The 25272-nt window shown below is 34.7% G+C and overlaps 3 protein-coding genes across 5 annotated transcripts; 1 reads left to right on the forward strand and 2 right to left on the reverse strand.

The window, feature by feature from the left end:
• Positions 1 to 371: 371 nt before the first annotated feature.
• LOC109177614 lies at positions 372 to 4798 on the reverse strand. The gene is made up of 11 exons (XM_019327021.1): positions 3191 to 4798; positions 2990 to 3100; positions 2861 to 2893; positions 2595 to 2778; positions 2323 to 2504; positions 2104 to 2240; positions 1844 to 1939; positions 1675 to 1744; positions 1523 to 1597; positions 1380 to 1425; positions 372 to 722 (listed from the first exon to the last, which is right to left on the reverse strand). Exons 1-11 carry the CDS (start codon positions 4436 to 4438, stop codon positions 661 to 663), a joined length of 2244 nt encoding a protein of 747 aa, XP_019182566.1. The 5' UTR covers positions 4439 to 4798; the 3' UTR covers positions 372 to 660.
• A 2874-nt stretch (positions 4799 to 7672) lies between these two features.
• LOC109177623 (phosphopantetheine adenylyltransferase-like) lies at positions 7673 to 11508 on the forward strand. Of its 2 annotated transcripts, XR_002053604.1 has the most exons (8): positions 7673 to 7888; positions 7995 to 8066; positions 9101 to 9160; positions 10012 to 10106; positions 10192 to 10261; positions 10379 to 10484; positions 10897 to 11056; positions 11176 to 11508. XR_002053604.1 is itself a non-coding variant. In XM_019327035.1 (7 exons), exons 1-7 carry the CDS (start codon positions 7766 to 7768, stop codon positions 10911 to 10913), a joined length of 543 nt encoding a protein of 180 aa, XP_019182580.1. In that variant the 5' UTR covers positions 7673 to 7765; the 3' UTR covers positions 10914 to 11106. The 2 variants fall into 2 exon arrangements, 1 of the variants encoding a protein (XP_019182580.1); XM_019327035.1 differs by lacking the exon at positions 11176 to 11508 and having other exon boundaries at positions 10897 to 11106.
• LOC109177617 (laccase-11-like) lies at positions 11082 to 15558 on the reverse strand. Of its 2 annotated transcripts, none has more exons than XM_019327025.1 (7): positions 15482 to 15558; positions 13750 to 13901; positions 13419 to 13663; positions 13116 to 13244; positions 12087 to 12581; positions 11565 to 11993; positions 11082 to 11330 (listed from the first exon to the last, which is right to left on the reverse strand). In XM_019327025.1, the coding sequence occupies exons 2-7, from the start codon at positions 13839 to 13841 to the stop codon at positions 11200 to 11202; spliced, it is 1521 nt and encodes a 506-aa protein (XP_019182570.1). In that variant the 5' UTR covers positions 13842 to 13901; positions 15482 to 15558; the 3' UTR covers positions 11082 to 11199. The 2 variants fall into 2 exon arrangements, with proteins under 2 accessions (XP_019182570.1, XP_019182569.1); XM_019327024.1 differs by lacking the exon at positions 15482 to 15558 and adding an exon at positions 14158 to 14418.
• Positions 15559 to 25272: the final 9714 nt, after the last annotated feature.

Below are 25272 nucleotides of genomic sequence, written 5' to 3' on the forward strand. Positions count from 1 at the left end.
ACTTTGGATCCACGGCGTCCATGTTGCCACGCATATATAATTTTGTTAAAAAGTAAACTGCCACTTATTATGCTTGCTATAAATGGGATTCTGGGAATGAAAAAGAATATTCCAAAGCATCGTCTTCATTATTGTTTTTCTGAATATTAATGTTTAATCATTGCATGTTGTTATTCGCGCCAAACATTTTATCAGCATGAAAATTACTTAGGTGGAAATTGTTTTCTAACCGATGATGTAATTCATACTTTTCAATTTCAAATAATTTTATCTTCGAATTATTTAAAATTTAGTCAATTAAACTCTTTCAGAAATTAAAATTGTGATTTTGATGTAATAAATATAGGAAAGTGTTATTATTAGACCAAAACCTCAAACCTTTGGAAAGCTCCTATTGAACACCAATGGATTTATATGTTATGCAATTCCACATACATTTTCCCTCAAATATGCTCTGCCAAATCTCAACAAGAAAAAGAAGGGAAAAAAAACATCTTAAGATGGATGTGTACTTAGAATCTGTATTCAATCTGATGCTGCATTCTGGGATTCTTTTAACATCAATCAGACAACAGCAACTCTCACAGGAGAAATGGGGTGGAGCTGATGAAGGCAGCCAGCCAGCCATTATTTCCCTGCACTGCATCTTTCCTCCATGTGCTATTGGGCATATTGACTCCCACAGCTTTTTCTGTATATGCTCATAAATTTGGCCACAAATTCTGCAATGGTAAGCAACATGAGTTACCTTGCCAGCTCAGAACTCAACAACATGATCATGTTTTGTTGTACACTAGGTAAACCCGCTTTGTGTCCCTAGCCAGCAAAGACCACAAGGAGATAAACCAGCTAGTCTAGGTTGTTCATAGCTAAACCTTGTGGTTAACAAGTCAACAGACTGACCAACTTGGTTATGGTTGCCTCCGAGGGTGTGTATTGGGTAAATCGTGCCTTGTGACCCTAACAGGCAAAGGACCACGATGAGGTAAACCAGCCCAGGTTGCTCATAGCTGACCGGCTCAAACCAAGAAAGCAAATAGGCTACTCCCATTAGGAATCAAACTTGTAACATTTTGTTTACCAAGTCAACAACCTAACCAACTTGGCTAGGGTTGCCTCCAAGAGTGTGCCCTGGGTAAACCCAGCCTTGTGACCCTAGCCGGAAAGAACCACCACCAGAAGGTAAATTAGCATAGGTTGCCCAGCTGACCGGCTCAACCCAAAAAGGCCAATAGGCTTCTCCCATAGGGAACCGAACCTGTAACCTTAGGATTATCAAGTCAACAGTCTGACCAACCTGGCTGGGGTTGTCCCGCAACATGATCATGTTAGAGTATGGAGGATGATGCTTGAACATGCAAGCATCTCAATCAGTTTACCTTCTAATTTCAGTAAAGCACTTGTTCCGGTTGGCAGTCGTTTCTCCTGCAGATAGACATACATGGAGTTTATTCCTTGGTTAAAAGGGGTGGGGTGGGGGTGGGGGCAGGGGGGGCACATATTAAGGTAGAGGACAGCTTACATAATATGCATTCCAGTAATAAACTTCTCTTCTCAAACTAGGATCAATCCTTCTTAGAAACTGTTCAACTAGCTTCTGCAGGATTACAGAGTCACTTAGAAAACAACTCTTAGATTCATTTAGAACCATTTTTCAAAGTTAACTTAGTTTACCAGCAGAATCAACTTTGGGTGCACAAACTCCAGCAAAAGTTTTTGGAGCTTTCCCCGAATGGTAAACACTCTGATCAAACACGAAAATCTACCGTTAACCTTGATGTTTACTCGAAGCAACTCAAGAATGTGATGTAGAAAACGAATCATGGTCAGATAAATATTTCACCTTTTAGGTGAAGGATCAGCAAGAATTTCTGCAGCCATTTCTAGCACAGCCAATTCCCATCCCAGTGGAATTGGTTGGTCCTCGGTGAAAGGATAACTGTAAGGTTATTTTTTAGCATATAGTATATAAACATAAATGTACAATCCAACTATCAGCTTAGACTTTTAGTTGAGATGGAACACATGCTTCAATTGTTATCTCATCAGCAAGAGCAAAAAAGCGTAATTGAACATAAACCTTTCAAACATTACTATGCTTACTTGTGTGCATTGCAGGCTTCGAGAGCCATAATTGCTTGGCTCAGGTTTTGCTTTGATTTGGCCGCTATCTTAGCAGCAAAGCTCATCGGTAGTTCAAGGCCTTCTTTTCTCGCAATCTGAATCAGAACTTCCATGACCTAAGCAGTACAAAGAAAACAAATTCAACCTTAAATCTATCGAATCATATCCTATGGGCAATTGAACTGGCATGATACTTACTTCATGAGTCACAGGAGCTTCAACCTTAACAACTTTGCAGCTGTTCTTTACTGATTCAACGATGGTCGTGTCATCTTCACAGCATAGAACAAGCTTGCAAGAGTCTGAATAACAATCCATGATCCATTTTATTAAGTGCTGTATGTTCTGCGTCGCCTTATCCACATCATAAAGAACAAGTACTGTAATTTAATACAAGAAAACAAAAAATTATTAGCTCTAGAAAAAAAAAAAACCCGGTGCTATCTTTGATATATAGATGTAAATTAAACCTTTATGATCTGCCTTCATGTTCATGTTAGCCTTGCTGATCTCCGGGATAGCTGCATATTCAGTGCTAATATTCTTGACTAAAGCCATTAACGCATATCTAGAATTACGCTCCAAATGAACGTTGAGCTCAACGTGGTGAGGGCTCGAGGTTACAGGAACAACTACTTGCACTGGCTTAGTTTCCTATACACAATAATGGCATAAAAGACGGGTTTTTAAGAATTAATTCAGTTGGTAAAACGAGAAGCATTTGATTTCGGGGTACCTGAACACGAAAGTATCTCACATCATGCGATATCTGCAGGAAATAAAAGGAGGGATTGTGTCAAAGTGTCAAGTAAAGTAAAGCACCCAAGACTCTACCTTTAATGCAGTTTGAGATAAGAGAACATACATTGCTAATGGAATCCCCATAAACTTCGTGTAGAAGAGCCATTGCTAATGTTTTCTTCCCAGAACCGGGAGGTCCCTTGAGCAAAATGTGCGATAACGTTTCATCAGCTGCCTAAAACAAGAAAAAAAAAAAAAAAGATGAAATGAGTGGAACATATAAACTCGACTACTAGAGTAACCTAAGATATGATACACTACTTACTAGTCGTTTAAGTAGCAAAGCTTCTTGTTTGTGGCAAATAAATCCATCCAACGAAACAGGTCGATGTTTATCAGCCCAAAACTGTCTCAGACTCTCAACTACAAACGCCTTCTCGATAAACAAAGCTTCATCAACTGGTCTCCTTCGCTCTGGAGACTCTCTCGATGATCTCCTGCAATATCCCTTCTTGATACAAGAAAACCATGCCTCTCCCAGATGACTCTTTTGTCTATTCGCTGTGAACTTTTTCGCACTTATGGTCGTACTTCCACTTAGATTACTACTCTGCCTACTCACACCAGAGCTCGAATTCGAATTCGTGTGTGCAAGAACATTACTTGATGACAAAATCCGCCTTCCAGAACCCTGAATGGAATTGGAAGCTGTTCTGTCTAGAGAATCAAGATTATTATTATTCCCGTTATGCTTTGCACCATAAACGGGGCTGTCAAAACCGGTCTTGGGGAAGGTAATCTTCTGCATTGTGAAAGCTGCATATTCGCGAGAGAAGAAAATATCGCCCGGGGAGATTGAATCAGTGCTGTCAAACATAGGATTGATCCCGGCATTCCCTACCATTTCATTGATTTCTCCAACAGAAGGTCCATTGTTCTTGGCTGTTATCCTCTCCAATTTTCTTCTCTCCTTGTGATCATATTTGTGGTATGATGATCCTCTAGGAGCCGAAGTAGTTCTACGGCTAAGATTCGATTTCTCAGTAACTTTGATTTGATTATTCTGCTTCCTATAAGGGCTCAAAACAGTAGTTCCATTTTCAAGAAAATCATTATTCCCTCTATTCCTTCTTCTTTGTTCAGATTTTGAAAAGAATTCAGTATCAAGAACATTATTACCCTCCCCTGCCCACCTCCTATTCTCAGATTTAGAAAAAGGGCTAACATTTCTATTAGAGCTACGGTGAAGGGTATTATGGGTATTATGAACATCACCGTCGACGGCGGCGCGTGGTCTATACGGTGACTTGCTAGGCCTTCTCGGTGCAGCTTTAATGGGGGAAGCCGCTGTTTCGAGGTGGAGAATCGCCGCGTGGCGGTGGCTGAGATTGAAAGCTTCAGAGCTGCTGGTATCCTCCTCCTCGCCGTTTCTCATCGTCGTCTCCCGGGCCGGAGTTTCCGGCCAATCCGTTTCCGCGTCGGACGGCTCGTACCCGCTTCTCCGTTGCTTCATCGCAGACGAAATCTGGGCCTGGGTCTGCTTACTGTACCGCGGCATATTGATATCCGCCATTTTCAACGAAGATTTTGGAAATCAAGAAACTCTCAAACCAGCCTGAGAAATGCAGCCGGTGATGATAATTATACGAAAAGACCAGAAATTTATGGCTAACTTCAAGCTGTTGGAAATGGGGACAAGAACGATGATGATGAGAACTATGGCATCGAGCGAGGTGGCGGATTTGGGAGGTGATCGAGCGGCGATATCGTCGAAGCGAAGCCATCGATGAAGACGACGAGAGCGTTTGGCTTGGAGTGGCATTAGATGCCGTATCTTAATGGACAGCTATGTTGGTATACTAAGAAGTTGTTGGCAGTGATTTCCATGGGAATCGTCGAGGAGAAAGCGCGCCAATCATTTTGGCGGTTTGGCAGTTGGCTCAACTCCATCCGCAGCCGAATGAATTTCACTAAAATGCGCTAATAATTGGAATATACCAAATACGGACTATTGGGGTTTTTTTTTTTTTTTTTTAAATCCTCAAATTATATTTAAGAATAAATGAATCCATCTTCCTCTCATATCTCATATAGAAGAGGAAGAAAGACGAACCACATTCGTCTTCTTCCAAAACTAGAAGAAGGCCCGATTGAGGAAAGCTATTACACCTGTCATTAACAATAAAATTTATACAGTTTAAAGCTTAAGGTGTGTAAGTTTATAATTTTAAGTACCTAACTTTAAAGCTTAAGTACTTAAGTTTAAAGGTTAAGGTGCATAGGTTTATATATAGTTTAAGGTGTATATGTTTAAAATTTAAGGCGCATCACTTTCTAGTTTAAGATAGGTGCACCAGTTTAACTTAAGGTGCACGACTTACAGACTCTAAGGCGCATAAGTTTCAAGTTTAAGGTGCACAACTTTGATTCGTTAGGAATATCGACTTCCATACTCTTATGTGCATAAATTTAAAGCTTAAGGTGCATTATTTTCCAGCTTAAGGTGTATCAATTTAGTACTCAAGGTGCATCTCTTTGAAACTTAAGGTGTATCGTCAATTCAGTAATTAAGGTACATAATTTCGACACTTAAAGCGCATAAGTTCGAAGACTTAAAGTGCATAAATTCGAAATTTAAGGTGCATAAGTTCATAGCTTAAGATGCATAAGTTTGACCCTTAAGATACATATTTTGAGACACTTAAGATCATTCGCATCCATGTTATCAGGAAACGCGTTTAGAAAAAAATTCCTTCATTTTGAATCATTGATCTAATATAGATCAACGGCTCATAGTCCCATATATATATATATATATATATATATATATATATATATATATATATATATTACACTAACAATAATTATTATTAAATGTACTACATCCATTTTTAAAAGAAGTCATTTCCTTTATAATTCATTACAACAATTTTTTAAAGGAAAATTACACTTTTAGGCTTTCAATTTTTTTTTTTTTTTTTTGGAAAGAAACAACTTAATTCATATTAAGTCATCAGAAAGACAATGAACAAGACAGGGGGTTTAGCCTTTCATTTATGATCATTGTATATATTTAATTAGTTATTCAAATGCTTTAAAAAAAAGCATTAGTCATTCAAATATTTAAAGTCTAGATTTAGACACTCCACCGGGGTTCAATCCTGTGACCTTCCCTGAAGGGGAGCCATAGATGTGTCATCTAAGCATAAGGTGTTTGGTAGCTTATTCTTTTTTTAGTTATTATCAAGACGATGAATTCGGTATCAAAATGATGAATTTGGCATCTCAATAATTAAAATTGTCACTTTAATAATAATTGATTAACTCCATATGCATTATAAACAATTGAAAGATTAAATCTACACAACGGTTATGTATAATTGAGCGATCAAAAATGTTACTTTTTATAAAATTTAAATATATTTATTCTACAAGGTACAAATATATGTTTTATTAATTATATAATTAAAATGAGAACTATTATAGATCTTATCAACATTTAAATATTGAGTTAATACCCAAAATCGTCCTCGATTATAATGGTTTTTCTCAATTTCGTCCTAAACGACTTTGGTGACCTAATATCGTCCCACACTTTTGTGTTTCGCTCAATTTAGTCACAGACTTTTGTGTTTTTGCTCAATTTAGTCCCTCATTTGTTATTCTGTCCATTTGGTGTTAAATAAATAGACAATTCAGTAATTTTAAAATTGGCATCTCTTTACTCATAGACATGTGAACTGCGAAATCCCTTTTTTTTTACGAATTACTTCCAGAATTACTCCTAAAACTGCGAATATAAAATTTGATTCGCAGGTCCGGGAGTAATTCTGGGTGTAATTCGTACAAGAAAGAGGAATTTCCCACTTCACAAGTTGAAAGTAAAGAGAGATCAATATTGACATTACTGAATTGTCCCTTTATTTAACACCAATTTGACGGAATAACAAATGGAGGACTAAATTGAGCGAAACACAAAAGTCTGGGACGATATTAGGTCACCAAAGTCGTTTAGGACGAAATTGAGAAAAACCACTATAGTCGAGGACAATTTTGGGTATTAATACTTTAAATATTTGTGTACTTTCTAATTGTGATTGGTTGATTATAAAGAAAAAATAAAAAGGATTCCATAGCATTAACACCAATTAGGTAATTAGTCACGTCAAAACTAAAAAAGTCTTAAAAATGAAGTAAAAATATTGAATAAACTAATTAAGAGTCTTAAATGCCGTTTACTTTGCATTTCGAGCTATTTATAAATGGAAAAGTATCAAGTGTAACATTAGAAAGTATACTTTTATGTCTAACTCCATGATTATTTAAATAAATCAAATTAAATAATATCAACATCATTTGAAATGTATCAAGACCTAATTATGTTTAAATTCATGATATAATTATTTAAATAAATCAAATAATATCAATATCATTCGAAATACATTAATATCCAATTATGTCTAAATCCGTTATATAATTATATATTTGAACTATATCAAATTGCTTAAAATAAACTCAATTAATCTAATAAAGTAAGTTGTTTAAATTAATGAAGAGATTAATTAGTAAATATCAATTTTGGTCCTATGAATATTAGTAATTGACAGTTTTGACTCATATGTTTAATTTCTAACAATTTTTATTCATGATTACTGTGTTAGTATTAATTTTTATCAACGATTATTATTTTAATGTTAAAATTTATCATGCTAGTTATCACTTTGTTTAAGACATGTCGAAATATGAAATTATTAGGGGTATTTGTTTTGGATACACGTGAACGTTGAAGTCCAAAGCGGCGTGCTGACTGCTTTCCTGCCAACTAACCTTCTACTAACCAACCCAACTTCAGTTGGTTACTTCTCTTTTCTCTTGAAACACAGCAATCATAGCCGCCCCAATGGCGATAATGGAAGAGCAATCGGCGATCAACTCAACCTCGTCTCCGCTAGATTCATACGCCGCGGTGGTTCTCGGCGGCACTTTCGACCGCTTACACGACGGCCACCGCCTCTTCCTCAAGGTCCTTCAACTCCCATTCCTTCACTGCATAAATAAATCAACACAATCTGAAATTTGCACATAATTTTCCCTCTGTTCTTTGTTACCGAATATCTTTTGTCTAATAGGCTGCGGCCGAGTTGTCCCGGGAACGAGTCGTAGTTGGTGTTTGCGCTGGCCCAATGTTGACCAAGAAGAAGGTATTATTTTCTTTCTAAATTCTAACTCTGTTGTGTTTAGTTTAATAATGGGCAAGGGCTAGGCTTTGTTTATTGAAAATGCGAATAAAGATTTTAGCTTTATGTTTCTTTCATCGATGTGATCGCATATTATTCGCTTTAGCAATTTGCATATGAAAGGTGATCTGCTTATTGGATGATTGAGTAAATTCAATCACAGAGATGATTTGCAATCTTTCCACCTTAGTTCTTGTACTTGCCCACAAAAGGCAAATTCCCTGGTCCCCGGACCCACACCCCCACAAGATAATTTAGCAATAAATTACACTGATTCAGTATCGCATTAGGTGGTAGGACTAGTGTCTGGTGTCCACAAGGAACCCACCACATTGAGTGTCTGGTGTCACAAGGAACCCACCACATTGAGTGTAGCTCCCAGCGACGGCTAGGGCTTGATCCGGTGTCCTTGCCCACAATCTACTACCTTGGAATCAATCGAACTGCCCATGTGGGCATCTTAATTCTTTTACTTTGTTCCCAAAAGGTTGAATCCCCAACCCCAAGGCCCCCCACAGTCCCACACCCCGGCCCGACAAAGCATCTAAGAGGATGGGTAACTCAGCTGAACACAGAAGTTAGACCTTTGCTTTTGTGCACACAAGGAGCCCTCCTCACTTTGAGAGGTGAAGACTCAATCCCATGTCCTTGTTCCTAAACTTCACCCCTGTGACCAACTGAGCTGCCTATGCGGGCTTCTTAATTCTTTTACTTATTCTAGGGGGTGGATGTAAGGGGAGCTTACAAAAGGGATAGAAAATTTGGAAGAAAAGCATAGTGTGGTTATGTTTTGTGATATTTAGTTTTAAAATTTGCAGTGGAAATGTAGCAATGACTATTGATACTTAAGATTGTAGCAAACGGTTTAGGTTGCCAGGTTTTGTTTTAAGCAAAATTTATATTCTATCATTACTCTGATTGTGGTGTTTTGATCTTCTCTCTTCCTTCTATTTGAGATGTCAATGCGATGAAAATTTATGACTGTTTTCCTTCTGCAGTATGCTGATTTAATAGAGCCAATTGAGCAAAGAATGCAAAATGTTGAAAATTACATTAAGGTACTAATACTTATACTAATGACAATTTATGACTTTCTCTTTGGTGTTTTGCACAAACGGCTGAGGAGAGGCGCCTCCTAACTTAAAGGTTAGGAGTTTTGAGTTAAATTCCGTTCCACCTCAGGTGTACCAAAAAAGTGTTTTGTTCTTTGGCGTTTTAAACTGGTGCAGCAATGTCACTTAATCGTCAAATCTTTAATTGGAAAATGCTTTCTGCTTTAGGAATATCTGCTTTGCCGGAAGAAAGTAGGTGGGTTTAAGTGGCATGCCATAAGCTTCTGCTGTTCTTTGGCCTCTGCTAACCTCATAATAATCTACTAAGGTTGTGTTTGGAAGCCCAGAAAATGATTTCCAGAAATCATTTTCCGGGCTTCCCATGTTTGGCAAAGGAGGGGAAATTAGATTCAACGGAAAATGAGGATGAGTCAAAAGGGAAAATAGTATGGGTTTTCCGGAAAACAACTTCTCCTTAAATATTTAAAATTAAAAATTAAAAATAGTTCTGCTCATTTTCCAGAAAATGAACCAAACACACCAAGACAGTTTTTTGGAAAGCAACCTAACATTGGAAAAAAAAATGTTTTCCGGAAAATGACTCATTTTCCAGAAGTCATTTTTCTGGTTTCCAAACACAGCCTAAATGAAAAATGTGTTGTGTTTATAGAAAAAGACTAGGGTACATAGTGTACAAGTCCCAAAAATGACACAAATGAGCGCCTACCTAAACCATCAATCACTTGTCTATTGACCGTGTTAATGACGGACCAAGCTAGTTGTTTGGGAATGGTACGGGGAGCTTTCCCTCTTCAATTAACTGATAGTGATATGCTCCTCCGAATATTTTTGTCTAGAGCATCAAGGCAGAGCTGGTTGTACAAGCAGAGCCGATTGTCAATCCTTATGGTCCTTCAATCATTGATGAGAATTTGGAGGCTATTGTAGTCAGGTTCTTAGATTTTCCTACCTTCTCTATCCTTTCATGTTGTCTTTCACAAGTTCACTTTCTTTAAAATATGGAAATTTTGTTATAGCAAGGAGACATTACCCGGTGGATTATCTGTCAATAAGAAGAGGGCTGAGAGAGGTCTTTCACAACTAAAGGTCTGATCTATGGCTTAACGATAAACCTTTCTAGATAGAAACATCATTATCTTGTGTCATTATGTTTGCTACTTATCTTTTGAACTATGAAGTCTCAGTATCGAGTTTATTATGCAGATTGAAGTTGTAGATCTACTCTCTGAAGAATCGAGCGGAGACAAACTGAGTTCCACTGCTTTGAGAGAGCTAGAAGCCAAGAAGCTCACGAACACTCGCCCAGAAGGTTAGATATAATTTCATACGACTAATGATTTATTAAAGGGGCCGTTGAGTTTCACAGCTTTGATGCCCCTCTGAATTTTTGTAAATAAGAATTAGAGAACTCTATCTTCCTCAATAACAGCCCTCCATTCTATACTTCTTCCCTTCACTCTCTTCTTAGTCTACTTCTCGTTCTTTGTCACTATAGAATGTTTCGTGTTCCTTATCTTGTGTCCTCGTGGATTAACTGAAATTTCATATAAAGGCTCTTCCTTGAGGAATCACCATCGTTCAGCTTAAGATTTAGTAACACATCGAATTAGTGTACTATGATGTTCCTTAATTGCTTAACGAGTTGAGCTTGTATACGACATGAACATAAAGTTTCTATCTCGTTATCTGCTTTATCTCTTGGAACATTCGTCCCCGTGCAGGTGGTATGAACTCGTGACATCATTCCATGGAAGATAGAACAATATCATTACAATAAACTTATTTTCCAGAAACTACATTCAATCAATCATCTCGAGGCAACATCTTTGCTCTTACCTGAAAGCTTTTTTGCTTGGAGGACAACACAGAACACAGTATCATGTATGTGAAATGCTAAATGGAGAAATGAGAACAATCAAATTTTTCTGAAATTTTATTACATTTTTCGTGTTAAAACAATATATCCTGTGGTATATATGTCTCAAACATGTATGATACAGAATAATCCCTGTCGTTTAGTATCATCAGCACGATGGAAGATCCGCTGGAGGAGGTAGAATGTTGTGATCAGAACCCGGTCCGTCTTCTACTACAAACGCAGTCTTCAGCCCCCACCCTGTATGAAGCTCCAAATGGCAGTGGAAAAACCACACCCCTGAAGAAATGTTCAAAAGATAAGCCAAGAATGAAGGATTTCAAGACTAGCTAAGTTGATCAAGTTATTCAACTAGCTAAATTAAGCCGTCCATTGACTTTCTTGATTTAAGTCGATCAACTATGGACAATCTAAGCTGAACACACTTTCGAATAGTGATTACGGGTTTCTTTCGTTACTCAAAAAAGAATGAAGGATTTCACACTAATATGAATAAATGGTGTTTTCTGGTACCTGGATTATCAGCTCTGAACCGAATAGCAGCCCAACCACCGGTAGGAACACCGACGGTGTTTCTTTCCGGAGGATCAACGAGGTTGTAATTTGCAGGATCCTTAGTCGGATCGAAATTCCCGACACCGGTTCCAACTACAAAGAAGTTGTAGCCATGGAGATGGAAAGGATGCGATTCAACCGACAGGAGGTTGGTGTCTTGTATAACTAACTCAACTGAAGAATTGAAGGCAATCTTGCTTAGCCTAGTCCCTCGAACAGTCCGGAGATTCGCCGTGAGCGGCGCTCCGGTGTAGTTAAACGGAGTCGGAGGCTTGTCCGGGAAATCTAAAGTGTACACGTCGTTCATGTCGAAGTAATGAGCTTGGAGAAGGGCGGTTTCCGGCATCACAAATGAAATGTTGTTCAAAGACGCCACCAATTTTGTACCTGTTAAGTATATATAAGTTAGGGTTTGAGATTTAACTTTTTGAGAGAAGAAGATTAAGTTTTTAGTTAAAATGGATCACGTGCTTCAATTACCGTTCAAGCAGGTCGGACAAGGATTCACCCCCAAACCGATTGTGAAGAACAGATGCCTGTCGACGTTGAGGGGAACGTTGGCCGGAAAATTGGGAGTGTTTAGGCTTCTAAGCTTGGCGTTATAGGTCATGGCGAAATCGGTGTCGTTGGGAGCCGGGAGAAGAGGGAGCGTCGGTAAGATGGTGTCCGGGACGCCTTTGTATTGGAATATGGCGGTGGCTGTTTTATTGTCCACCGGAATCGGAACGTCCATAAATGGCCTGGCGGCCATGAAATATCTGCCAGGGATCTGGTTAGCGCGAACCAGAACGGTGGTTGTCTGTCCCGGCGCGATGAGTATCGCGTTCGTCGAGAACGGCTTCGTGTAGACTGCGTCAATTTCTACCACCGTCATGCTGTGACCGGAAAGCCCAAAAAACAGCTCGTCGTTGAGTGCAGCATTGATGATTCTGAGCATATATAGTTTTCCTTGTTCTACCTCCATTGCAAATGTATCTGTCCAAACACACAAACAATGTTAATACGAAGTACATAATTAAACCAGTTCATCCTAGGCATAAATTTACTCTCTTTTTTTCTTTTTTTTTTTTTTTTGGGATTGAAACCAGCAACTACTATTCTAGAGTATGCATTGGGTAACAGCTTTGTAACTCTAGTCAGTAAATAAATGTAATGAACTAAACCAATCATAGTTGACTGTTTCAAATAAAAAAGGCTAATAAACTGATTGGAACATGGTAAACTGGTAATCAAGTCATCAGCTTGACGAACTTGGCTGGTAATCCAAATTAGGTTGCTCATAACTAAACGGCTGAAACTAAGAATACGTTGAGAGTTGAACTTGTAATCATGTAGTTACCAAGTCACCAATAAGACGAATTTGGTTAAGGTTAGCCTCATTTTTCTCATTTTTTTTCTCCTAATGAGACCGGGGACGAGTATGAAGATGATGGGTTTCGAACTCCGGTCTACTACCATCACAAATTTCAGCAAAAAAAAATGACTTCTTTTATAGTATTGGTTACATACGTTTCTCAGAACATGGAAACAGAGGTCCAGGTTTTCCGTTGATGGTGTGAGCATCGGACATGTTTGGGGGCAAACCCAATTGGTTGCCTTGATTCTCCACAGATTCAACGTCTGCATTCCACCATTCTCCTGCAACGTATCAAAGCTAAATTGGATAAGGAAGGTCTAGACAACGTGACGGGAAAATATTAAAGTAAGACCACATGTCAATCATATGAGAATTAAGACAGAGCTAATTAAAATATTTATAAGCACGCAGAAAATATACTGTGGAATAAGAAAGACAAAATGACTTTAATTTACCGAGTACAATTACTTCCTCCCTATCGGGTTGAAGGAAAGGGAAGGGGGTTCCTTGTTGTGGCATGATCACAATCGCACCATACACCGTTGCCCTTAGCCATAGAATGTGTGCGTGCCACCACAAAGTCCCTCTTTGGCCCGTCACATTGAAATCATACACATAACTATTTCCTGTTTTGATGGGACATTGCGTTATATAAGCCGGTCCATCAGCCCAACCATTACGATACTGTTTGAGTCCATGCCTGCAACCATTAAGATACCAACATTAATTACATCAGTTTTGTGACAATCATATATATATCCATATATGGCTGTGTATTTTAATTACCAGTGGATGGAAATGTTGTATTGTGCATGGTTAGTAACATTGATACGAACTCTGTCTCCTTCTCTGGCATAAATGGTAGGCCCTGGGAACATCCCATTAACAGTCACAATAGGTTTTGCATGGCACAGCCTACTCACATTACTCTCTTGAATCTGCAAATAAACCCAAAAGTTAATTCGAGTGACGAGGGAAACCTATATTCAGTATTGGGTAAACTTTGCTTTGTAACCTTAACCGGCAACAGACCACAATGAGGTAAACCAGCCTAAACTGCTTATAGCTAATCGGCTTAAACCAAGAAGGCCATAGTTGAACTTGTAACCTTGTGGTTACCCAACCAACTGCCTGACCAACTTGATCAAGCAATTCCATATCATGAATAGAATATGATGAAGCAATTCAACTCACATCAAACTGGTAGGTCTTAATGGCGGCTTCAGTTGCAGAAAGACAAAAAACAAGACACAGAAACGCGAAGAACACGCCCCTTCTGACACTTTTCACCATTTTTGACAGATATATATATGAATATGCATATATATGATGGTGATAATGATGATGGGAATTGAAGAAGTGAGAATAATGTGTATATATAGATGGAAGGGTCGCTGTTGCTAGCAGGCAGAGTGTGATTATCAGTTTGTTAAGGGGGTAGAAGAGAAGGTGTAATTGCACTGTGAATATATAACAGATTAGGTAGACAGAAAAGGATTAGAGTAAGCCAAAGCTTGAAAGCAAGACGTTATATATATAAATTTTTAAAGGGATTCACTGACGTAGAGGCTTAGCAAATCCACCATGTACTCAAGCTAGAAAGCCAGTCAAGGATTGAAGAAGAAGATCAGATCATATATATTATACAAAAATTAATGGAGGGGATGAGAGATATGTACAACCAAACAGATCAGATCAGCTCTTGCCGCCATCCAGCAGGATCTTTACCTTAAAGAAAAAGAAATTAAGTGGTTTTTTAACCCTATTATTGTTGACACCATTTATATTACTGGCGACAAGCTAAGCAGTGTTAGTTGTCATATTTTCCCTATGATATACGTGAATAGTAACTAAGTACATAGTCCGTACCGGTAATTATTTAGCTGCATGGAATAACTAACTGGAAAATCCAACTAAGTTGGTTGCTCAATTAATTATGTAACTACAAAGTTCTAAGTTTAACTTTCTATGAGCTTTCTTGATTTGAGTCTGTCAGTTATTGACAACATAAGTTGATTTGCATTGCCTCAGTGTAGTCCTTTGTTGGTTAGGGTACATATGTAAATAGTAACTAAGTACGTTGTCCATAATGGTAATTATTTAGTTGCGTGGAATAACATAACGGGGTAATCCTAGTCAAGTTAGTTGGCTAGTTCGTTTGTTAACCACAAGGTTCCAATTGAAAGTTCGACTCCATGCTAGAGTGATCTATTATTGGTTTTCTTGATTTGAATCAATCAACTATGGATAACTTAAGTTGGTTTACGGTTTACCTTAAGTTCTTTTTATCTTTTACTTAGTAGGTCACAAGATAAACTTCACCTAATACACACATTTAATACCAGGAATGAGTTACCCTGTAAATCAAGGGAATTGAATAAAGTGTTACGGATCAAGAATATGCATATGTGTGATGCAATTAATATAAGATTATATTCTAAGTGTGGCATTTTTGAGTTCGTTGTGATTTTTGAAACATCTTCAACCTAATCCATGGGCCAGACATGGTTAGTCTTACTTTTAAGCTTTTGTTGCTTCTCAATTTTCCCTCCAACGTCGTCGTCTTGCTCAGAGAAGCCTTTCACCTTAATTCATATATATATGCTTTTGGACTACAATAAATTCCAAAATAGTAGATAAAATATGATATATACGGTGCATGCAAGTGTTCATTATATTGCAGCCCAATATAATAAAAACTAAAAAGTTAAATATAAATAAATTATAATGTTGAAAATCAGTATTCACTAGGGGCACGAGCGACTGCACAACTTGAAATGAAATATAATAGGCGTGTTGAGAAACAGTAGGTGAGGTATTAGGTAAAACGTTTATATGGGAAGACCTTAGAATTGACAGGATTACCAACATTAATAGACTAAATTGCGCTGCATTATTATTATTTTTGGTTGATTTTAATACATCAACGTGGATGAGTTTAAGAAATTTTTTAATTAATTTTTAGGAGACATAAATAATATAAGGGATAAGGGTCAAATAGACCCTCCAACTATATATCAATGTTCAATTAGACCCTTAAACTAAAAAGACATTCAATTAGACCCATAAACTTGTTAGATTTGTGCAATTAACTTATTTAATAGGTTACCGAAAGGTAACCTGTAAACTTTGCTTACATTGACTTGTAAAATTCTATTTAAAAATAAACAAAAATTAAATTAAAGTTTTTAAAAATTAATTTCCTTTAAAAAAAAATCATCTCCATTAAGTTTCTTCAAACTGCCATGGCGGGCTTCTGCAAGAGACAAGAAGCCATAGCAGCAGCTGCCATGGAGATGCCCATGGATTCTTTGTCCATGGCAGCCGGCAGCTGCTGCCATGGACAAGAAGCCATGGCAGCAGCTTCCATGGAGTTGCCCCATGGCTTCTTGTCCATGGCAGCAGCTTCCGTGGAGTTGCCCCATGGATTCTTCGTCCATGGCAGCAGCTTCCGTGGAGTTGCCCCATGGATTCTTCGTCCATGGCAGCAGCTGCCATGGACAAGAAGCCATGGCGGCTAGGCTGCCATGTTTTTTTTTTTTTTTTTTTTTTTTTTTTTTTTTTTTTTTTTTTTTTTTTAAATTTAATTTAATTTAACTTTTTATGAATAAAAATTATTATTTTAATATTTATAAAATATAATTTTAAAAAAATGTTAATCTAAGTGGCATCTTATGTGGCATGTGACCTAGAAGTAACATACTATCATAGGCCAAATAAGTTAATTGTATAAATTTAATAAGTTTAAGGGTCTAATTGGAGGTTATTTTAGTTCGAGGGTCTAATTACACTTTGATTTATAGTTAGAGGGTCTATTTGACCCTTATCTTATAATATAATTTACTCATACAACCATACCTATAACAAAGCTGTTTTTTAATGCCACCATCAAATCAAATCATTTTAAATAAGAATTTTATTATGAATTTTTTACTCACTCTGTTTCATTTACTTATTTTATTTACTATCTTTAGTCTTTTTTTTTTTAATAATTTTTATTTTTTAATATTTAATAGTACTTTGAATATAGTTTTTAAATATATAAATTTTATATATTAATACTAAACTTAATATTATGAAAATTTGAATTATAAATAACCACGACAGTCAAGTGAGTCAACCAATAACAGGGCGTTTGGTTGGAGGGATTTTAAATTCCCTTCCCACTTAATTCCCACATAATTCCAAAGACCATTAAATTCCGTAGTTTGGTTGGAGGGAATTGCAATTCCCCCATTTTCATGGAATTAAAATCCCAGGTCCCCCCCTGGTATTTTAATTCCTGGGAAAAAAAGATAGTGATGAGTCAAAATTACCCCTTCCTTTTTTAACCTAAAATTAATGTCTAACAACAATAATGGACATTTTTTACTTTATACTACTTATTCCCTTTCAATTCCCATGTATACCAAACATTGGAATTGAAATTCCCAGTAATTTTATTCCTGTCAACCAAACACTGGAATTTAAATTCTCACTTTATTCCCAGTAATTCAACTCCCATGGAATTACAATTCCTTTCCCACATAATTGGCAAATTATGCCCTGGCTCAATGTGGACACGGGCCCAAAACGACGTCTTTTTTAAAAAAAAACGCGTCATTTAGTTAAAAAAAAAAAAAATTCGCGCGCGTTTTGCCGTTAACGGCGTTATTTTTTTTTTTTTTTTGGATTATGAATGTACAGTTATGCCGTTATGAATGTACAGTTATGCAATTATGAAATTATGAACACAGAGCTCTAACATTATGAACTTACAATTATGAACATATATAGTGATAAAATTATGACCATGGAGCTTTAAAATTGTGAATATAGAGCTTCGAAGATTATGAATGTACAGTTATGGAGTTATGAATGTACAGTTATAGAGTTATGAATCTACAGTTATGGAGTTATGAATCTACAGTTATGAGATTATGAATCTACAGTATGGAATTATGAATGTACAGTTATTGATCAAATTATGAACAAAGAGCTCTAACATTATGAACTTACAATTATGAACATATAGTGATAAAATTATGAACATAGAGCTCTAAAATTGTGAACATAGAGCTTCGAAAATTATGAATGTACAATTATGGAGTTATGAATGTACAGTTATTGAGTTATGAATGTACAGTTATGGAGTTATGAATGTACAGTTATAGAGTTATGAACGTACAGTTATGGAGTTATGAATGTATAGTTATTAACATATAGTAATAAAATTATGAACATATTCTCTTACAATAAAGCGGTCTGAAATTTAAAAAAAAAAAAAAAAGAAAAAAAAAGAAAAAAGAAAAAGGAGATAACAGTGCCGGCACTGTTATCCGTGTCCAGCAAGCATGCTGGACACAAGTCCAACGCATAACGATTGCACATAATTCCCTCCCTCCAACCAAACGCCCTGTAAGGTGTTGAGAAAAACACATTTCTTTAGATTTTTCTTTCTGTTGTTCTTTTTTTTCCTCAAAATAAAGATGTTATTTTTCTGATGGGCCTTGATTTCCATATGAAATGTGTTTGTGGGCTAACTAGATGAACATTTTTACTAGTTTCTGGAAAGAGCCCAATAAGAATCATAGGCCTGAATTCATAATAATAATGAAAAAACTCAATAAATTCGAATACAATATTAAAAAAAATAGGGTAAATCATTGTTTTGATTTCTCAATTATTTTACAACTATCAATTTAGTTCTTAATTTTTAATTTATTTGTATTGACCTTCTAATTATTTTAAATTTTATCAATTAAGTTCCTTAACCACTAGTCCGCCAGTCAGCCATTAATTACCAAAACATTGCTTAGGAGATTTAATTAAAGAAATTTAAAATAACTAGAAGGTCGTCAATTCGATCAAATTAAAATTAAAAATTAAATTGACAATACAAAATAATTGAAGGACCAAAACAATAATTTTCTCAAAAAATAATAATAATTGCAAGTCGGCATTGCTCTTAAGACAAAATGGACTCGGGCGCACATGGTTACTATGCGGTCTGCAAGTCCGCATGGTTCTCAATGGTTATATCATGAAACAGGATCCATATTGCATTATGGAACTTTATTTAAAAATTATGTGTTTGTAGTTGACATATTTTGTACTTATAATTAACAGTTTATATGTCTGTAAATAAATTAAAGACACATATCATATTAATTACAAACACATAATATAATAACAATGTCTAAGAATATCTTGTTTGATTTTCATTAATACTAACCCGCCCCAAGGTCCCATTATATTCAAATGTGTGATCTATACATGTCGTTTAAATTCAAACAACAAAAATGTTCTTTTGAAATAATAACTCACATGACTATTATGTGAGAGACTTTGATTAATCAACAAAAATAATTAAAATTTAATAATTATACAAAAAATGTGAAAAACTAATAATTAAGAATTAGATGTTAAAGAAATATAATATAGTTTATTAGAAGCGAAAATAGCTGTATGAAAATATATGTAGGTGGAAATGATTGGGAATAATTATATGGGAATGGATAACCCTACCTATACAACCTTATCCCTGTCGAAGATGATATTATGATAATAATGCATAATGCATGCATTGCACGTACGTAATCGTAGCCACCCATGCCTTGAGAAATTTATAAAAGAAAGGTACTTAGCTGCATGCTAAGCTATAGCTTTTTATTTATTTAGTTATTTATTTATTTAAGGACGAGTGCTCAAATGTGACTATCTTGTAATAAAGTCAATAGTACTCAAAAAAAAATGAGAAAAACTTGTAGTTATTATTTAAAAGTGTGTGTAATAAGTAATTTGTAAATTAAATAAAAGAGATAAATTATATTAAAAATATCATGTTTGTGTTCCCAAACATTCTTAGATTACTTTTCTCTCAAAAGGTTGACTCAATGACTCAGTAAACAGAGTCAAATGTCAGTGCGCACAAATAATCTGTTCACTTTAGACATAATCTTACATTCTTACACTATATATCATTGTCGAGACTTAAATCTTAATCTCTTCTTTCAAATACTATCTAGTGAACTAAACCGGTGCGGGCACCTTTAGCTTACTATATATATATACTTTAGACATAATTCTACACTATCATTGTCGATACTTAAATCTTAATCTCTTCTTTCAAATACTATCTAGTGAACTAAACCGGTGCGGGCACCCTTAGCTTACTATATATATATATGGTTGTCAAAGCATTTATGGATATGGGACAACCTGATACAACTGCACATGGATGTTCACTCATGTGCCTGTTCACATTCTAGAGAGGCCCATCACCTTCCAATACAATTCAAATAAATATTCCATCCAACAGGGCAAATTATGCTCTGGACCCGTGTCTACATTGAATTGTGGACACGGGCCCAAAACGACGTCGTTTTTTAAAAAAAAACGCGTCATTTAGTTAAAAAAGAAAAATTCGCGCGTGTTTTGCCGTTAACGGCGTTAACGGCGTTATTTTTATTTTTATTTTTTGATTATGAATGTACAGTTATGCCGTTATGAATGTACAGTTATGCCGTTATGAACGTACAGTTATGCCGTTATGAAATTATGAACACAGAGCTCTAACATTATGAACTTACAATTATGAACATATATAGTGATAAAATTATGACCATGGAGCTTTAAAATTGTAAATATAGAGCTTCGAAGATTATAAATGTACAGTTATAGAGTTATGAATCTACAGTTATGAGATTATGAATCTACAGTTATGGAATTATGAATGTACAGTTATTGATCGAATTATGAACAAAGAGCTCTAACATTATGAACTTACAATTATGAACATATAGTGATAAAATTATGAACATAGAGCTCTAAAATTGTGAACATAGAGCTTCAAAAATTATGAATGTACAATTATGGAGTTATGAATGTACAGTTATAGAGTTATGAATGTACAGTTATAGAGTTATGAATGTACAGTTATAGAGTTATGAACGTACAGTTATGGAGTTATGAATGTATAGTTATTAACATATAGTAATAAAATTATTAACATATACTTCTATAACAAAGTGATCTGAAATTTAAAAAAAAAAAAAAAAAAAAAAAAAAAAAAAAAGGAGATAACAGTGCCTAACGGCACTGTTACCCGTGTCCAGCAAGCATGCTGGACACGGGTCCAAGGCATAACGATTGATCCAACAGTTCATTACTACTGGATTAGCATGCATGTAATAAGTACATTATATAGTTGTTTCTTTAAATAAATAAAAAATCATTTTTTTAGAGTTAGATTAAGTTCGAGATCAAATTTAATTGATTTTAAATTGGAAGTTGCAAAAATACAACAATATAATAATTGAGATAACAATGAGGAGTTTATATTTATATGTTTATATAGTTAGATAAAAAGTTAAATATAAATATTTAATAAAAATATCAAAAATTTCAATCGTATATGTTAAAAAAGCTCATACAATTATAAAAATCTCCACCGTACGTCATATGAGAGATTACTTTCAACACTATTTCTTCTTCTTCGATCATTTTCTTGCTATTGTTGTTGTTACTATATATTATATATTATTATTTGGATACAAGAGAGAGAAAAAAAAAAACTTCAAATTACAAAAATGGTACAAGATCATGTTACACCTACACAAATTCATTATGAAAAGCGGTCAAGGTAGGTTTTGGTTACCTATATAAACACAACCATCCAATTAAACATGACCACTTTTTAAACTATCCAATCATCGCACATCTTCAATTGCTTCAATAATTGAAAATGTCTTATCGTATACACTTGTTATTTTGTTTATAGATTTCGAATTTAAAATTATATTTAGAAGATATCAAACCTTCTTAAAAGATAATTACTTTTTTTGGAAAGCTACTGACTCTAATACATTGTATTATCTGTTCATACATATTTTTTCAATCTGTTGAAGCAGAAAGAGTCAACACCGCCTCCATTGAGACTCGATCTCATAACCTTCCAAATAAGAGAGACACTACATGTCATATGAGCACAAGGTGCTTGACAAAAGATAATTACTTGTACTAGCTTGTATGTGGTGATATAGAAGGCAAGATTTGACCCCTAAACAGGTTTAGATTTAACACAAGATGGTAACCAAAATATAGCAAGTCGGGTCACATAATTGCAATTATTTATGTAAGCAAGCATATTGTCATATTATTATACTATTCATGCCCCAATATATCTTCGTCCTTTTATGAGAACAAGACTTGCTGTGAGAAATGTGGACAAATACTAATTAATGATGATCTAGTCTCTAATAGTTAGAGAACAAAGAAAATTAAGAGGAAAAAAATAATGGGAAAGTAATTTCATAAATGTACAAACTTTATGAAATTGATCCTTCATTTTTTTTTTCTTATTTTCTAATCATTGATCATCCTAAATAAACAACTTAAATTAATTCATATTTATCCTGAAAAATATAGTTCTCATTTGATTTTATATATATAAAAGGAGGGGGGATATTCGTGTATGAATTATTGAGTAGGAATTGAAAAAGGTGGGGTGTTCATCATTTGTACCATCATGCCTAACTTAACATGACAGGGAGGGAGTGAAGGCAGATCAGAGCCTTTATGTTTGTTCCATTTTAATATAATCCAACAAAAGAGCAACTGACCGTTCTTAAGTTCAATTTCTTTCATTTGGCTTATAAAGCTTTTAGGTCACTTATACATCTCAAAGTCTAAATTAGGTTTTGTGCCTATCTAAAACTCATTAGACGATTTGATATAATTTCTTCAGCTAAAATTCAGTTAAGAATATAAGCGCGATTATATTCAAAAGTTATATATATATAAAAAAAAAAAAAATTGGCATGATTAAAAAGGTTGAACTTGCTTGTGTGGTCTTAGACCAACTACAACGTGTGGTTGGCCCAACAATCCAAATTTAGAGGTGTTTGGTTTGAATATGAGAATGAGAATCAGAATTAGAATCGGAATAAGAATTAAATAGTTGGTAATTGAAATGGATTTTGGAAAAAGTATTTAGCATGTTTGGTAGTACGGTGGAATTGAAATACTTACAAATATTGATGTTTGGTTATATATAACCTTATAATTGGAATAAAAGTTGAAAAAAAAAATCACAGTCAACAAACGGTCAAATAGACAGAGGACCAAATTGTGTTAAAATTACAAAGTTAAGGACTTAATTGGTTGAAATTGAAAGTCGAAGACCAATTTGTGAATTTAGCTATAGTCGATGGACTATACTTTAAAAAATTGCCAACCAAACAATGTGTATGACTTTCATTCACATTTTTTGTGTCTATAATCTCATGAACGTAACCAAACACACTCTTAATAGATCCAAGCTAGGCTCTTAGTCCACCGCACGAAATTCGTTCTATTCAAAATATTGATGTAAATTTTATGGTATTAAACTAATATTTGAATAATTAATAATACCCAATTGAAAATTCTCCATCCCTAAATATTTCCTTGTAGGAATAAGAATATGAAAATTTTCTATTCGTGAAAATTCTCAAATCCCTAAATATTCCTTTGTATGGACAATAATATGAAAAATATAAATAACAAAAAACAGTTCAAATTCATCGATAGATTTGGTTTCATATTAATAAACTTAATTGGATGGGTAAAAAGAAGATGTATCCAACCCAAAGTCATGATTGTGTCATGTTAGCATGTATATCATGATTGTTATGCACCACCCCTTTTTCTTTCTCATTAATTGATTCTTATCATAATAATATGTAGCCTAATTTTGGTAATGGTGATTATCATGCATGCATGCATGTCCAGCCTGCTACTTCCGTCAATTTAAAAAAAAAAAAGAAAATAAACAAAATTATTAAAAAGAAGAATCACATGTTACAGAGACAAAAGTTATAATAATAAATCTTACAGAAAAACTGCAAAAGTCCTCTTTCACTTATGTTGAGTATAAAATAATAAAATATATTAGAGAAAATGACACTTTCATCACTCTATACAATCACTATTTCTCATTTTTCAATTGTCTATAAAGTGATGCAATTTTCAACTCAATCTTAATAAAACTCAATGACAAAAAGTTATTTTACAAATAATTGAGAGATTAAAAGTGACAAGTATACCTAGGTGACACAAGATGCTATTTTCGTATAATTTAGAGACAAAGATATCATTTTTTTCAATATATGAAACAATGTATAATCTCACTATTTGTTTAAATTTTTAGTTAATACGTGACATATCATTTAATTTAGTATAATAATAAAACATGCCATAAAATTGCATTAATATAATTTAAAATATAGTATACTAGAATATTTACCTATGAGACATAAGTTGTAACTCCTTTATATGGGGAAGTATTATATTCTCTAAAGTTAGTTGGAATTTGAATAAAATCAATATGGAAGTTTCTTCCTCCAATTTCTGCTCTGCCTTCACCATAGAAAAACCAACTTCTTCTTTTGTTAGTCATCGACATGTGACGCGAAGCCAAATTTCTGACATATACCAATTGTTACTAATGATAAATACTGTAATACTTATAATTGACAGTGTAATACCTTTACGCAATAAATTATTTACAACTTGTCCGAATCACAAATCTGTTTGTGAGACGATCTCATATAAATTTTTGTTTTTGTTTTTGTTTTTTTTTTTGGGTTGATGAATATTAGTAAAAAGTAAATGCCGGATTCCTTTAAAATTACTCATTGTTGCGGCTCACGTCTTTCTATTTATAATAAGTGCCTGTCCATTTTAAATTTCTAACTTTGTGAGGAAAATTAGAAATCACGCTTCCCTCACCTTTTGTGGGTCCCATTAGCCTTTACATCAAGTGATGCACTGATGCCCTAGTTATTTGCCACGTCAATAGCCTGCTTTTTTTTTTTTTTTTTTTGCCATAAATAATAGTACCAAATATTTTCCATCAAATTTATTATTAAACTAATAAAAATGAAATGTTTTTTTTTTTAAATTATACTCGTATATAACTATTCTTCCAAAATATATATATAACTAGATAATAATTTAATTTAGATTTAATAATATTATCAAACATGGAGTATTAAATTTTAAAAAATTAATTAAAGTAATAAAACAATTTTTTTAATGAGAGAAACTGTAACTACTATTCAATGTATACACCGAGTAAATTGCATATTAGTGTAATAATCAACAAATCACACCAGAGAGGTTAAATTATCACACCGTAATCAATACTTGATTGTGGGTATTTGGTAAAACTTACATTGACTGTCTATAGCCGATTGACTCAAACTGAAAAAAAGGTAATAGATTGCTCTCACTCAGAGTCGAACTTGTAATTTGTGGTTGACAAGTCAGCCAACTTGGTTGGAGTTA

This window comes from Ipomoea nil, unplaced genomic scaffold, assembly GCF_001879475.1.
Source record: "Ipomoea nil cultivar Tokyo-kokei standard unplaced genomic scaffold, Asagao_1.1 scaffold0805, whole genome shotgun sequence".
NCBI lineage: Eukaryota > Viridiplantae > Streptophyta > Magnoliopsida > Solanales > Convolvulaceae > Ipomoea > Ipomoea nil.